The sequence below is a fragment of the Sinocyclocheilus rhinocerous genome, unplaced genomic scaffold (genome assembly GCF_001515625.1).
Source record: "Sinocyclocheilus rhinocerous isolate Xijiao unplaced genomic scaffold, SAMN03320098_v1.1 scaffold228, whole genome shotgun sequence".
NCBI classification, from domain to species: Eukaryota; Metazoa; Chordata; class Actinopteri; order Cypriniformes; family Cyprinidae; genus Sinocyclocheilus; species Sinocyclocheilus rhinocerous.
This window is the reverse complement of record NW_015634565.1, coordinates 693836-710188: the sequence shown is the minus strand read 5'-3', so window position 1 is coordinate 710188 and position 16353 is coordinate 693836. Positions and strand designations below refer to the sequence as shown.

General features: G+C 34.8%; 1 protein-coding gene across 1 annotated transcript in view; it reads right to left on the bottom strand.

Annotated features, from left to right (window-relative positions):
• The window catches only part of ints9 (integrator complex subunit 9), an 18099-nt gene extending 1964 nt beyond the window's left edge, over positions 1-16135 (bottom strand). The window contains exons 1-16 of the mRNA XM_016559937.1: positions 15992-16135; positions 15732-15859; positions 14900-14960; positions 14730-14792; positions 14492-14631; positions 14156-14242; positions 12912-13032; positions 12687-12821; positions 10079-10190; positions 9820-10000; positions 9172-9232; positions 8904-9075; positions 8061-8185; positions 7779-7946; positions 6803-6901; positions 6189-6326 (exon numbers count right to left, since the gene is read on the bottom strand). Of these exons, the coding sequence (XP_016415423.1) occupies positions 6189-6326; positions 6803-6901; positions 7779-7946; positions 8061-8185; positions 8904-9075; positions 9172-9232; positions 9820-10000; positions 10079-10190; positions 12687-12821; positions 12912-13032; positions 14156-14242; positions 14492-14631; positions 14730-14792; positions 14900-14960; positions 15732-15859; positions 15992-16000 (1800 nt within the window). The 5' untranslated portion in view covers positions 16001-16135. The remainder of the gene's footprint in view (positions 1-6188; positions 6327-6802; positions 6902-7778; positions 7947-8060; positions 8186-8903; positions 9076-9171; positions 9233-9819; positions 10001-10078; positions 10191-12686; positions 12822-12911; positions 13033-14155; positions 14243-14491; positions 14632-14729; positions 14793-14899; positions 14961-15731; positions 15860-15991) is intronic.
• Between the last annotated feature and the right edge of the window lie 218 nt (positions 16136-16353).

The window sequence follows — 16353 nt, the reverse complement described above, 5'->3', positions numbered from 1 at the left end:
GACCCTCTCTAGACAGGTTTAAAAAAAAAAAAAAAAAAAGTATAAGAATAAGAATAAAGGCAAAAATATCCCAGAGAACTGACACTGTAGTGAACATTTTTAACCAATTAAAACTTAAAAGGATACAAACAAAGTAAAAAAAAAAACGGAAAATTACATGAGAGAGACAGAGGAGCCTCTCGTCCCATCACAGACACAGATCAGAGCGACACACTGAGATCAAGACCCAGAGGTGCTTCAGAACCCAATCCTGCAGCGCTCTCGCTCACAGAACACAACAATAGAGCAGCGTTCGGCTCGGGACCACCGCAGGACACACACACACACACACACAGCCCTGTCAACATCAAACACACACACACACACACACAGCCCTGTCAACATCAAACACACACACACACACACACAGCCCTGTCAACATCAAACACACACACACACACACACAGCCCTGTCAACATCAAACACACACACACACACACACAGCCCTGTCAACATCAAACACACACACACACTGTGTTTAAAACCGTCCATAATCAAGAGATTCACATGGCATCATCATATAACGTAACTGATTTCACTTGAATTTAATAAAGACTGAACAAACCAATAACAAACACTATATGTATTAAACTCTATTCACACCCAACAGGAAGAAAATGCCATGCAACCATACATCAACATTCTAAAACCCTCCCATAGCAACCACATGACAACAACCTAGCAACCACCCACAACACAAAGACTTTTGTTTCAAAGTTTCTGCTCAGCGTTCAGCGCACCTACAGACAGTTTCTCATGAGAACGCACATTATTTCTACGTTTTAGGGCTGGCAAAAATTGTTTTTTAAACAATTAATCCTATTCTCTGCATTAACATGAATTATTTTCAACCTGCTGAAATGTTCCTATAAATATATTTCCCTTCCAAATGTGCATTCTGAATAATAAATAAATATATTTCCCCACTAACCTGCCGCTTGTCTTCTCATTAACAGCATTTTTCTCTTACTGATCATATTTCATTGCTGTTGAATTTACAGTTTTAAATTAATTTGACTGATAAACACCCTTACGAAAATTAACCATGGTTTTACTATAGTACAAGTGTAGTAACCATGTTTATTTTTTTTAGTGTGTGGATTACCATTTGTATAACTACAATTTTACTACAGATACCATGGTTAAACTATGGTTAGTGTAGCAAAACCTGGGTTAATTTGTGGTTAATATGGTAGAACTACAACTGCAATATTTTGGTTTTATATCTACACTGCTTGTGTGCGTTGCTGCTCTTATTCCAGTGGCTGAATGAATGTGTGGTAACTGCCTTAAAGAAATTTACCAATGTTAAACATTTAAATCATTTTTAACAGTAATGCGCTGACGGTGCGACTGCTTTGAATATTCATATTTTGGCATTGCATACAGTGAAGTGTTTGTGAATGAAAAATGACACAGAATAGTGAGTATCATATTTAATTTGATTACGGCACACTGAAAATATACATAACCGGAAATAACTGAGCTGTATTATTTCAAAACGGAAGCGCGTCACGAGGCTCAGTGCAAATAGTAGTCCATTCTAATCGAATTAATTTAAAAGTTTTTTTTCTGAATTCTGAAGGAAAAAAAACAGAATTGCAAGATATAAACTTGCAACTGCAAGAAGAAAAAATAGTGAATTAAAAAGTTGCAATTACCATTTTTTCTTTTTATTCTGTGGCGAAGACAAAACAATCAGAATTGCAAGAAAAAAAGTCTGAATTCTTGAGTTTACGTCTTGCAACTTTTGTGTTTGTTTCTCAAGATATAAAGTCTGAACTGTGAGATAAAAAGCCCTTCACCTTATGGCTTCCATAACTTGCTGTTTCTCTTTGTGAAATGTACTATCAATAAACACACTTGTTTATAGCACGAACAATTTTCCAGTTTATTTCAAGTTGTTATTCTTAGTTTTTTATCTATAGTGGCTAATGCAGGGTTTATGAAGGTTAATTTAAGACTTTTTAAGACCACTTAAAGAACATTTACGGAATAAACTGAAGGGAACAAAATACGTCAATATGTTCTCTAAATGCTCATGTCTAGGGAGCACAACACAATACAGTCTCCGTTACTTTTTAATTCATTTTACAAAAACAAAAGCTTACGTCTTGAATAGCTCTGATCACAAATACTATAACATGTAAATAAAAAAATGGAAATCAAACTAAAATACAGAGGAAGATATACATTTTTTGCAGTGCATGCAACATTTAATGCCATGACGTTCCGCTCTGATTTAAGACATTTTAAGGCCTTAATTAGTGGAAGGGCACAGAACCCTGTAATTAATCTTAAGTCTTGCACATTCACAAAAAATTGATTACCTCCGCGTTGCAAAAAAAGGTGACATTTCACATGTGTGAGCCTGCAACACAAAAGCAGTGTTAAGTCGCTGGTGTATATTTGTAGCAATGGCCAACAATACATTGTATGGGTCAAAATTATACTTTTTTCTTTTACGCCAAAAATCATTAGGATATTAAGTAAAGATCATGTTCCATGAAGATATTTTGTAAGTTTACTACTGTAAGTATATTAAAACGTAATTTTTGATTAGTAGTATGCATTGCTAAGAACTTCATTTGGACAACTTTAAAGATGATTTTCTCAATATTTGGATTTTTTTTGCACCCTCAGATTCCAGATTTTCAAATAATCGTATCTCGACCAAGTATTGTCCTATCATAACAAACCATACATCGATGGAAAGATTATTTATTCAGCTTTCAGATGATGTAGAAATCTCAATTTAAGAAAATTTACCCTTATGACTGGTTTTGTGGTCCAGGGTCACATTTTTGTTTTAATATAAGGCAGTGCATCCTTGCTTGTTATTGTTAACTAAAAATAACTATTAAACATTTTTGGTAATTAGAATAAAGCTGAAATAAATTAAATATATAAATATTCAATGAAAAACTTAAAATGTTGAAATATGTAAATTAGAATGTTGAAGTGTGTATACACACACACACACACACACAATACAATATAATATCATTGGGATACAATTAGTTTTACTAATTTCACTAGTTTTATTAATATTACCAACTAAAATTTTAGTTTTAGTAATTTTTTGTCATTTGTATTATTTTTTTAAATAATACTACTAATAATACAATTCAATTGAGATCCTATTATAGTACTCATTTTGAATGAATTTTATACTTCATTTTTAGTTTTCAATTTTTACATATGTATATATAGTTTTCATTCATTTTTATTTCAGTTTTAGTTTCAGTTATTTTAGTAAAACTAAATGAAAATGAGAAGTGTAAGTTTTATTTCAGTTAAAAGTTTACTTCAAGTAACACTGCTTTGAACTTGCCATCTCAGTTATTGTTGACAATTCTCATTATTACAATTTTCTCATTATCACTTTTTTTTTTTTTTGTGTGCAGTTTATGACTTTATTTGGTCTTGGCCTGTGTACAGAGAGCTGTAAGCGATGTTAATTACTCCAGCACAACACTAATGTGCATCTCCGAGTTCATCTGGGGATTGATTAGTTTTAACTGGCTCATCCGTGTTTATTTGTTGAAGAGTGTGAGTCTCGCTCGCTGGGCTCGTCTGAGGATGACGGTTGACGGATCTGGGACGCTTTACTGCAGTCAAACCGACAGGCTCTCAGCGGGACGTTCAGCACACACACACACACACACACACACACGAGCTCTCCAGTCCATTCCCACTTACACCATGCTATTATTACTGTAAAATCAGAATTCGGTTTTGTGTTTTGTTGAAATGTGATTGCTAAGGTGTTCTGAGTGGTTGCCAGTATGTTGTTCTGTGGTTGCTAGGGTGTTGAGGATGGTTGCCAGGACATTGCTTAGGTGTTTTGAGTTTTTGTTACATTGCTATGCAGTTGCTAGGCCATTGTTATAATGACATTTCGCCTGTTGCTAGGGTGTCTTATGTTGTTTTGGCAACTAACTGAAAATAAGTTGAAGCGCTAAAATGATTGAAACTAAAGTATAACTTATTAAAATTGAAGTTAAAAAGCAAAATATATATATATATATATTTTTTTTAAAGAAAAACAAATACAAATGATAAAAGCAAATAAAACTAAAACCCAAAATAAATGAATATGAAAACAGAAAATCAGCGGGACGTTCAGCACACACACACACACACACACACACACGAGCTCTCCAGTCCATTCCCACTTACACCATGCTATTATTACTGTAAAATCAGAATTCGGTTTTGTGTTTTGTTGAAATGTGATTGCTAAGGTGTTCTGAGTGGTTGCCAGTATGTTGTTCTGTGGTTGCTAGGGTGTTGAGGATGGTTGCCAGGACATTGCTTAGGTGTTTTGAGTTTTTGTTACATTGCTATGCAGTTGCTAGGCCATTGTTATAATGACATTTCGCCTGTTGCTAGGGTGTCTTATGTTGTTTTGGCAACTAACTGAAAATAAGTTGAAGCGCTAAAATGATTGAAACTAAAGTATAACTTATTAAAATTGAAGTTAAAAAGCAAAATATATATATATATTTTTTTTTTTTAAAGAAAAACAAATACAAATGATAAAAGCAAATAAAACTAAAACCCAAAATAAATGAATATGAAAACAGAAAATATAAAAATAAAAGCTAATTTAAAATATGAATAAATATTACAATTATATGCAAGTAATACTAAAATAATAAAAAAAATTATATACAATTTATATACAATTAAAAGATTTTATATTATGCACCAATCTAGTATTTTACAAGGCATCAAAATAGAAAAAAATAATAATATGGCAGATAATTGCCAAATGCTGATGTGCAAAGCTTGTCACATCATACCCAAAAATATCTGAGGCTGTAAATGTGCTTCTGCTAAGTACCGTGTGTGTGTGTTCGTTCGCCTGATCGGGAAGTTGCAGTGACAGAAACGGTGACATTCCAGATAAAGTTTGAAAGGAGTAAAGCCTGTGTTAATGCTATTGAGTAGGCTAATATGGCCAAAGAAGATATTTTGTTTTATAAATAAATGTTCATTTAAAAGCAGCCCACGTTCAGCGTATTATGTTACCGTTATCCCTTAAGGCTCCGACGAAGTTTTGTTCCGTCCTCCACGCTGTGACAACTCACAAAAGACTATTTTTAACCAAGCAGCACGGAGAGCCGCTTCAGAAACATGCCGCTGATAAACACAAGCACTGATTAGAGCGGCCGCGATCAGCTCCGGTGGCCATCGCCGGCCGATCGATCGGAGCATCCCTATATATAATATATATAAATAATACATTGACAAAAGCAAATTACCAAATAAAATGACTAAAACCTAAACTACAATTAAAATAATAACTAAAAATATATTTTAAAAAATGTAAATGCTAAAATAAAAAAAAGTGTATTATGCACTCATGTTGTTGCAGTTTTTTTTTTTTTTTAAATGTTGAAATAACAAGCTCACGTAATAAAATTGCTATTCATTTTGATGAATTAAACTATAGTGAACCAAAAAGTTTTGGGAATTAACTTCATAAATGCACTAAAAGTCACTGATTGTTGTAGAATTGTCACATAAATGAAGTTCAATCTGAGAAAATAGTTCTGTAGATGATGATACTTGATCAAATGCATCAAAATACATCAACTTTCCTGCTAATAATCGGCAGTATCTGCAGCACACCTGCATCATCAGCACTTCTCCGAGAAAGCCAGCGACTTCATCAGCAGCTCACAAAGTCACCTTCAGCAGGATCACCTTCCTTTACAATCATTAGAGAAATTCATTTGGCTTCCAGATTAATTAGCGTCTAATCGATGTTCCGGACGCCTGCTGAAGCACTGCCAGAATCTGCCGTTTGGGATCCAAAGCAAATGAGGAGTTTGCCGTTTCCCTGCATGCTAATGGCACTCGCTGGATTTCTCTCACCTCATCCTGCTTTTCATTTAGTTTGTGAACATTGTGTTTTCTGCCGCCGGCGGGACATTCTAGCTGCAGATCTCTGTGTCAGTGGGTCATGCGGGTTGAGTTACCTCTGTCAGGTGTGCGCTACACAGACCGCATTTCACTATAGACACTGCGAGTCATTCCTCAAACTCCTGTCCCGGCTTGACTTTAACCTACAGGCGCTTTGAGCCCTGTTTAACAGAGCGAGTGGACTGATTAGGGCACAGACTGAGTGTGTGTTGTACCTTGTGAAGCGTGGCCAGGAAAGGCTCCAGAGGAACCGCTCCGCTCAGCAGAGGTTTGGGGTTCAGGACCTCCGGTGGCTCCTCCATCACCCTCTTCCTCTTCTTACTGGGCGGCACTGGAGCAGGCTTGGGCACCGGCTACAAAACACACACACACACATAAATAAGAGCTTAAAAGAATATTAATTCTTGGGCCTGAGACACACAAATATGTACATACAAATGCTTCTAGTTACACAGATGGATGAAAACACTCTGTAAAGTATGTTTTTCACCTTCTTAAAGGGCCGTATTCCATACATTTTATTTTCTCGCAGTTCCCCTTTGTATGTTAGTGATGAAGCTGCTGAATCGGCCTTGAGAGCAGTGAGTGAAAAAGTGAAAAGATATATATATATATATATATATACACACACACACACACACACGTGTCAGACTGTCCTGTGTGTTCAAGCTGGATGAATAAACTAGTTTACAAACCATGCTGTTGGTTATAATGTGGGCTAAAAAAAAGCTTCAGACAATGTTGAGAAAAATGTAGGCAAGCTAAAGATTTAGATAAAGTTTATCAGGCTGTCGCACTGAACACATGCTGTGTTCACACACTCACTGACCTGCAGAACGTGTTTGTTGTCCTTGGACTGCAGAACCGCAGACACTGTAGCGACAGAGACGCCTGCTTTAATCTCTGACGGCACCAGAGACCTGGCGAGCTGGACGTTTAGCAGGAGAAAACAAAACTCAGATACTGAACACACTAGCATCATGCATATTATTAACTGATATAGTTCTTTTTTATTTCTGATATTATTTTAAAGCATACAGATAATCAATATACAAAACTAACAAATAAATATTTGTAAAGCTTTTTGACCAGTGTTATAATTAACAAAAACTAAAACTATTTCAATCTATTTTTGTTACTTAAAAAGAAAAAAAAACTTAAAACAGAAATATTAGATGAACACCTTCAACTAAACAAAAATTAGAAATTTGTTTTGGCATCTAAGTGAAATAAGTTATTTAAAATACTAAAATTACTGAACTGAAATAAAACTAAAACTGAAATGAAAATAAATGTATCTAGAAATGTGTGTATAAAAACTACTAAAATGACAAAAGCACTTCTAAAAACTAAAATAAACTGAAAATGCAAAAATAAAAGCCAATTCAAATAATATTAAACATTATAGCCGTAAATAAATAATACGAAAATAGCACTGTTTTTTGAAATCATGATAAATATAAAAAAATATATATTAATATTAGATGAAAAATTCAAACAAATTGGCAACTAACTAAACTAAGTTTAGGTTAAAATACTAAAATTACTAACGGACTAAAACTAAAATTAAATAAACTATTTACAAATAATATATTGAAATAAGTTAAAATACTAACTAAAATAAAACTAAAACATAAATATAAAAAAATATTTAAAAAATTGAACTAAAACTGAACTAAAAACCTAAAACTAAAAGTTAATTCAATATATGAATATTAGATATTAAAGCATGGTTAAAAAGCAGTTAATCTGTCAGTGTGTGATTAAATTGAATCTTAGAGCGCTGTTGAGAGTTGTGTAGGGACCTCAGGCAGCAGGTGGATGCGCTCGTAGCGGCGTCTGAAGGGAAGACCCAGGACGGAGCAGCGGCGGTAGGACATGGGTGGAGGCTGCAGCTCCAGCATCAGGTCCGAGCGGTGAGGCTGAGCCGGAGGAGGCTGCGTGTACGGCTCCGGACACACCACATGAAGAGGCTGAGGGGACAGCACAAGAGACATAGTCAGTCGAGGCCAATTCAATCATTTCATGTCTTAATGGACACACTGAGGACATCTGACCTTCCGGCCTTCAGGAGGAACAGACTGTACCTGGATGTCCTTCAGGAGTTTGGACACCTGGTGGAAGTTGAGCCGCGTGTCTATGGGACAGTAAACGCACTTCATGGCCAGCGGCTGGTACGGAGCCAGAGCGTCCAGGTAAGAGAAGTCCGGCTCTGAGAGTCAGAGGTCAAAGGGTTTCAGAACTACACCACATTCAGGGAAACCTGGAAACCCTTCAAGTCAATTTTCCAGCACGTTTTCCATCCCAGTTTCCATGGCAACTGCTCTAGACTTTCTAATGGGTTTCCACATCATTATAAAATCATTATGAAAAATATTTGTTTGTAGAAAAGAAAAAATACCGTGTCAATCGGTGCAAAAAATTGTAATGATTCTAAAAATAGTCATATGCAAAATATACTGTATTATTTTTTCTTTTGCTTTTGGGGTGAATGGTGCTCATTAATCTTCTGCTCACCGAGGTTGCATTTATTTGATTAAAATACAGTAAAAACAGAAAAATAGTGATATATTATTACAATTTAAAATAACTGTTTTCTATTTGACTGTAAAATGTTATGTATTCCTGTGATCAAAGCTGAATTTACAGCATCATTACTCCAGTCTTCAGTGTCACATGATCCTTCAGAAATCATTCTAATATGCGGATTATCAATGTTGAAAACAGTTGTGATGCTTCATATTTTTATGGAAACAGTCATACATTTTATTTTTCAGGATTCTTTAAATAAACAGAGAGTTCAAAAGAACAGCATTTAATGAAATATAAATAGTTTGAAACATTATAAAGGTCTTTACTGTCAGTTTTGATCAGCTGAATGCATCCTCGCTGAATAAGAGTGATGTGTTTAGTGATATGCTGTGTCTCACCGGTGAAGATGATGGTGTTGAGGCTGGATTTGCCCCACAGCTCCATGAAGTGCACCACATCCCCGAAGCGCAGGGACGGGTGACCGGTGAACACCACACACGGCTGCCGGAACTCACTGCTGAAATCTCCATGGATGCTGGGGTAATGCTTCAGTTTATTGGTCTGAATCAGCTGCAGAAAGCAAACACGTGACAGTCAGTGAACGACAAACAGCTGTGTGTCAGTACAGATCTGTGTTCTGATGATTTCGCAGGGTTTGGTTTGTACCTCTGCGTGAGGAAAAGGCGGCTCGGGCAGATAGACCTTAGACTGCTTGTTCTGACACAACCTTCAGCACGAACACACAAAACAGCCAGAGAATGAGCTATTATTGAGCACGTCTACGGAAATATCACAGCAATAATGAACAATTACCATGGTAAATTCTAATTTAAAATAATCTTGTCGGTTAACGGTTAACGAGCGTCGGTTGTTGGTTAGGAAAAATAACCGAAATGAACATCCCTAATGGTAACCATAGTATCTGCCAGCATATTATCAAACCAGTGAACTTCAGTGACGCTTCCAGTGACTATGATGAAAAAAAAAACATTTTAAAGAAATATCTGGAGTGGTGTGTGTACTGTACTGAGTACTGTAGCAACTATAGTATTTTGGCAGAAGCTATGATTACCATGGTACTATTATTGAAATTTGAAAGTAGCAAATTCTGTGTCATTCAGCCAATTATAGGTCTAAAAAAAAAACATTTTAAAGAAATATCTGGAGTGGTGTGTGTACTGTACTGAGTACTGTAGCAACTATAGTATTTTGGCAGAAGCTACGATTACCATGGTACTTTTTAGTAACAGAAAAAGCCATTCTATCTCTTATTTTTAAATCAAGCACATTACTGGAAGCAGTTTACGATCATACCATTCTGCGAAGATCTGCGAGAACTCCAGCGAGCTGTTGGCCACGGGGGAGATGAAGTAGAACGGGGTGCTGCCCAGGTTAGCCGAGTCCATGAACTGATACAGACACTCCAGCAGGTCGTAGATGACCCCGGACGAATAACACGGGACCAGCACGTTCCCGCCGGCACGGATCGTCATGGCTGAGGAGAGAGAGAACACCGAGTCAGACGCGCTCTGACGTAACACGCCGGATCAGGCTGCAGCTGTGTCAAACTCACACAGGTTGCTGCAGAATTCTCCCAGCATGCCGTCTGGGTTGGCGGTGGGGATCTGGGTCAGGCCTGTCAGGATGAGCACGTCGCTGTTCTTCAGAGAGCTCTGCTCCATGGGCTGCACCAAGAAAAACTGATGTTTTATACCAGAGGTGAAAACCCTAATGAGCTGTCTTACTGTCCAGCATACTGAGAGAACATTCACACAGCTCACAGTAGATGTCAACAAAGTGCATTTCATCTCATATTGATATATTTTTCAGCTTTATTTCAGTTAACAAAAAAGATTATTATAATTTTTATTCATTACTATTAAGAGACTAAACTCACAACTGATATCAATGAAGTGTGATGTTATGTTAGAAAACACATATTTCTCAACCAGTGTTTTTTATTTTGTATTATTTATATACTTTTATGGTACTTATTAATATTTTGAATTAGCTTTTTTTTTGTTATGTGATTTGGTAATTTGTATTATTTTGAACTAGATTTTTATATATATTTTATATATATATTTTTTTTTTTTGGTATAGTTTCGTTATGTGCTTGTGGAATTTCGAAATGTTTACAAACATTATAATAAACACTGTAAACATAGCTAGGCTATTTTAGTTCCCCTCACTCCACAACAAATCCTTTCAATTAACAGTATTTAGAAAAGAACAAGAATTAAAAATATAAGAAGCTATAGCAATATAAACGAGAAGCCAAAACGAATTAATTTAGGCTAAAACGAAACGGAAAACAACGTTGGGTCTCTCATTCCACACAAAATCAAATGTTTCCGTATTCGCGAAGTATTTGAATGGCAAATTATTATTTATTATGTACTTCACTCGCGTTCCAACATCCACGTAAAACAAAATGTTTTGCATAACATCACGGCGGTGCGGTGATAACACTTAACGGCACTTTTTAGTGTTTTTTATTTTGTATTATTTATATACTTTTATGGTACTTATTAATATTTTGAATTAGCTTTTTTTTTGTTATGTGATTTGGTAATTTGTATTATTTTGAACTAGATTTTTATATATATTTTATATATATATATTTTTTTTTTGGTATAGTTTCGTTATGTGCTTGTGGAATTTTTACGTTTTCTTTTTTATTGAGCTTTAATTTATTTTAATTCTGTTTTAGTTCTAGTAATTTTAGCACTTAAACTTATTTCATTTCCGTTAGTTGCCAAGGCAACATTTGTAATTTTTCTCATTTCAACATTTCTAAAAAGCACTCGACCAGTTAATTATAATATTTTGAAGCACTCGACCAGAGTTAATTATAATATTTTGGATTAGCTTTTATTTTTATATTTCAAGTTTTCATTTTTTTTTTTTTTTTTACGTTTTAGTATTTTTGTAATGTGCTTCTGTCTTTTTTATTCGTTTTTGGTCTTTTTTATATATTTTTTTATATAGCTGTAATTTATTTTTGTTTTAGTTTTAGTAATTTTAGTACTTTAAAGTGCCCCTATTATGGATTTTTGAAAATGACCTTTCATGCCGTGTGTAACACAGCTCTAATTGAATGAAAACATCCTGCAAAGTTTTAAATCTGAAAGTGCACCGTGTATAAAGTTATTGTCTCTCAAAAGAAAGAGTGGACTCTGAATCATTGAAACGAGTCGTTATTAAAACGAATCCCAAGCCGTTTCAACTCATTTGAGTTGGTTGAATAAATGCTAATTCATTCTTTGCCACTAGGTGGCGCTTTTGGAGCGGTAAAATAGCGGTTTCCCCGGTAACGCTGTACACAAAGCAGCACTGCGCTCACAAACGCTGCTTTAGGCATTACAGGCGAGATGAAATGAAAATGAGACCAATCGGACCAATCACCGCAGATTAGCGTCACGCAAAGGAGGGGTTTGGAAAAATTAATCGTTGAGCGAATCATTTGGGAGTCATTGAGCAAGTAAGGTAAAAATAAATGCATATTATAAGACAATGAAAGTGTTTTTTGACCTTACATGCATGTCAACCTGTTGTTGGGGACTCCCAAAACCAAAATATTAACCTTTTATTATTACCCATAATAGGGGCACTTTAACTTACATTTACATTTAGTAATTTAGCAGACGCTTTTATCCAAAGCGACTTAAACTTCTTTCATTTTAATTAGTTGCATTTCTCATTTTTGCTTACGTTTGTTAAGTCTAAGTTTTTCATCTAATATTTAGATTTATTTTTTTTTAGCTTTATTCCCCTAAACAAAAATGATATTTAATGGTTTTAGTTTTAGTTAGCAATAACAACACTGGACTCAATTTACGATTGATTTCAATGTTGCTATGCCATGCGTACAAATATATAAAATAAACACTGGGTAAAACGGTCCATTTTAAATTGAACTTTTTTATTAATACATTCTGCTGTAAAACAAATTAATTTTTAAATATTACTATTCATTTTGTTTTAATTTGAATGAATATTTTATGATACTGAATAAATTAATAATCAGCATTTCTCTCGACTTGGACGATTTTTTCATGATTTAAGGCATTGTGTTCTCTCTCAAGGATCCGTGTGATGCTGCCTCAGACGGCACTGAAATGCTGTGTGGGCAGGCGTGGCGTGTTTCTGCTGTGATTTGTGTGTGTGTGTGGCGTCACCTGAGGGTGTGTGGTGAGCAGAGACGAGCCAGACACATAAGACACTTTCTCATAATGCGACTGAATGATCCAGTTTGAGCTGCCCAGAGAATATCCCGAACTCAACGGCGTGACCTGCACCGCTCCAAACAGCTCCTGACAGACAGAGACACAGATTAAACTGAGGAGTTTAGACGGATTTATGCCTTTCATTTTTAGCCTGGAGGGTCGAAATGAGGACCTCACCACTTTCTGAGAGTAGCCCACCAGCTGGACTTTACTGAGGGCAGAATTGACTTCCTGCACGCTGTAACACTTCCTCCAGCTCCAGACGTCCACCGCGTCCTTCAGAGGCCCCGGGAGCAACCTGAAATACAAACACCTTCATCAGATTATAAACCAGTGATTATCAGTGACGTTTCCAGTGACTATTATGAAGAAAAAAATTTTTTTGATTAATTTAATATTCAATTATTAATTACATTATATATTATTAAATGTATTATTTCTATATAATAGATTTCATAATAATGTCTATCTATATTCTAGATGTCTTTAAAAATACAAACCCACAATATTTATCCAATGAACTAGAAAAATGCAATTACATATCACTGAATAACTTTATTTTTATTATTCAATAACTTTGAAAATTATCACATTTATGAAATATTTAATTATGAATTATATTATTTTATATTATATCACTGATGTCCTTAATAATACAAAATCCATAATATCTATCTGATCAACAGGAAAAATTAAATTAATGAAATAGAATTGTATCTTCTTTTTTTTTACGTTGAATTATTAAATATATTTTACACGTTTCTTTAATAAGACAAAACCCACAATATCTAGCAGATGAACTACAAATAATTAAATTAATGAAATATAATCTATTTTATTTTGATAATTTAACACTGAATTATTAATTTTATTATTATATTTGTATTAGATTTCTTTAGCAAGACAAAACCCACAATATCTAGCAGATGAACTACAAATAATTAAATTAATGAAATATAATTATTATATTTTGATAATTTTATTTCGAAATTGTATTATATTACTTTGTATTAGATTTCTTTAGCAAGACAAAACCCACAATATCTAGCAGATTAACTACAAAATGTATAGTTTTGTTATTTTTATTTAACATTGAAATATGAATGATATTATATTACTGTGCATTATATTATAGGTGTCTTTAAGCACCCACAATATCTAGCAGATTAACTACAAAAAAATTAATTAAATACAATTTTATTTAGTTCATTTAAAACTGAATTATTAATTATATCATAATATTAAAGATATCTTTAAAAAGACAAAATCCTCAATATCTAGCTGATGTACTACAAAAAAATTAATAAGCAACCTAAATTGCACACAGACACCTTTATGGGATTTCTCATTCATGCACCCCTCAAGCGTCTCAAAAAAAGATAAATAAGTGAACTGTTGTCAGAATGAGCTGCAGTGAGTACCGCTGTATTTCTTTGTTCTTCCAGCAGGTTGCAGCTTGAGCCTTTGGTACTCTCTCCATGAACGTCACCAACTCCTCCATCAGCAGCCTGAAGCAGACACAACATCACACCAACCGGTGAGGGGCTTCACTGCAAGCTGAACTAAACTGAACATTATATCAAGTGAGGAATTCAATGTCAGCTAATGTGAGATCATTCAAGTTCAAAAGAACAGCCTTTATATGAACTAGAAATCCTTTGTAACATTATAAATGTCACTTCTAATAAACTGAATGCATCTTTGCTGAATAAAAGTATGAATTTCTTTCAAAGCGGTAATGAGTTGGAGAAGCGCACCTGCCGATCTGTAGGGTGGGTTCAGTGGCATATACGGTCCCGGTGAAGCCTGTGTGTTCGGTGATATACGGCAGAGCCATCATGCAGTGATAGTTTGAGATCAGGATCACGTCTATGGTGGAGAGGTCCAGCAGCTCTTTCTGGAAAAGTCCAGTCATTTCTTAAACAAAACACTTTCTGCTGCACAGACGGGACAGAAGGAGGGAGAGGTTTATTTATGTAAAGAGCTAATATTTACTTCAGGGAGGCAAAACTCGGGCTGAGAGTCCACAAACACACGTCCTGAGCATTCCTTCAACTCCTAAAACACACACACAGCATATTTAAATCATTATGGAAACATATTTGAATTCGTTCATATTTTTAAATAGAGCGCTGTGATTATTTCGGTGTCAAACAAGTACTCACTTTTTCCAGGTTTATGGCTCCATCTTTGGAAACCCATCCTGGGAGTTTGGATAATCTCGGACTGTAAAGCAGCAGAACAAAGTGATTTTTTATCAGAATTTAACAGAAAAAAGTAGCTTTAACTAACATGTTCATAAGATATCTAATTGTTTTAGTCTACTGCATGGGACTCTTTGTCGCTTAATTACTTAAAACCTAGTAGATATTTACATAATATAAGATATAATGTATGTTATATATATATAGAGAGAGAGAGAGAGAGAGAATATAAGAAACATATATCTAATACATGTCTAAGACATGTAAAATCATCATATCATATAATATGAAAATTAGGATGGTTATGTTATTTTCATTTGTAATAATTGTTCAGTAAAAAGTAGTAAAAATAAAATATTAAGTGTATCTAATCCTAATGGTATCCTAAATGGTAATGCATGTAAAACCTAGTCAAAATAATATTTAATCATTTTATTTAAATACGCTAATATAACAGTTTAACGTAGTAAACAATTACTTTACTGATCCTCTAAAATCAAACTGAAGTGTTGCAGTAATGAACATAAAACAAGGGTAAAGAAATAAAAAACCTAAATACAATACAGTAAAGTATCCGATTACAAAATGCATGCAGAAAAACACTACAACACCTTACAGAGCATAGGCAAAAACAATAAATATGTCGTGTATATTTAGGACTATTGGAAATACGAAGAGATATGCACATGTGCTTGAATCCAAATGCCATTTCATATCAGCACATCAAAGTGTGTGTATATAGATCGCGAGTGATCCGGGTTCTAGCGCGGATGTGTTGATGTATGATTCTGACCTGTGCACCAGAGGCAGCGGCAGGAAATACAGAGCTGCTGTTGTGTCCAGCCCACAGTCCAGCATGATGGTGGTGGATTTAAACTTGAGCACATTACAGGGCAGAGTGGGATGACCTGACAGACAGTACTGAACACACACACACAGAGAGAGATCATCATTTACTGCAGGAGACTCGATATTACTGTCACTGCAGCTGATTTAACTCAAAACAAAGCTTATCGTATTTACGCAAAACACAGAACACGCTAATATACGCACCAGTTTCATGTTTGCTCTTCAGAAACTGAACTGATTTGCTAGCTTTCTTGTTTTCTGTGATGCTACAACTCGTGAAACATTCGCAACTGACGCCTTTTCTTCTTCTTCTTCTGATGTTTTTTGGCAGTTTTTGCAAACCAACTTAAAGGTGCATTACCGCCACCTACTGATCTGGAGTGTGGAGTGAACAGATTTGGTAGAGAGAAGGATATATATATATATAAATTATAATATTAAAATAATTATTTATAATAATATTAAAAAAAGGCATTTGTCTATTCCCTAGTAATATCTTGAGTGATAATTTATCATATCCCATCAAACCTAATTTATGATTAAGTTGATTTTTTTCTCTTTCATAC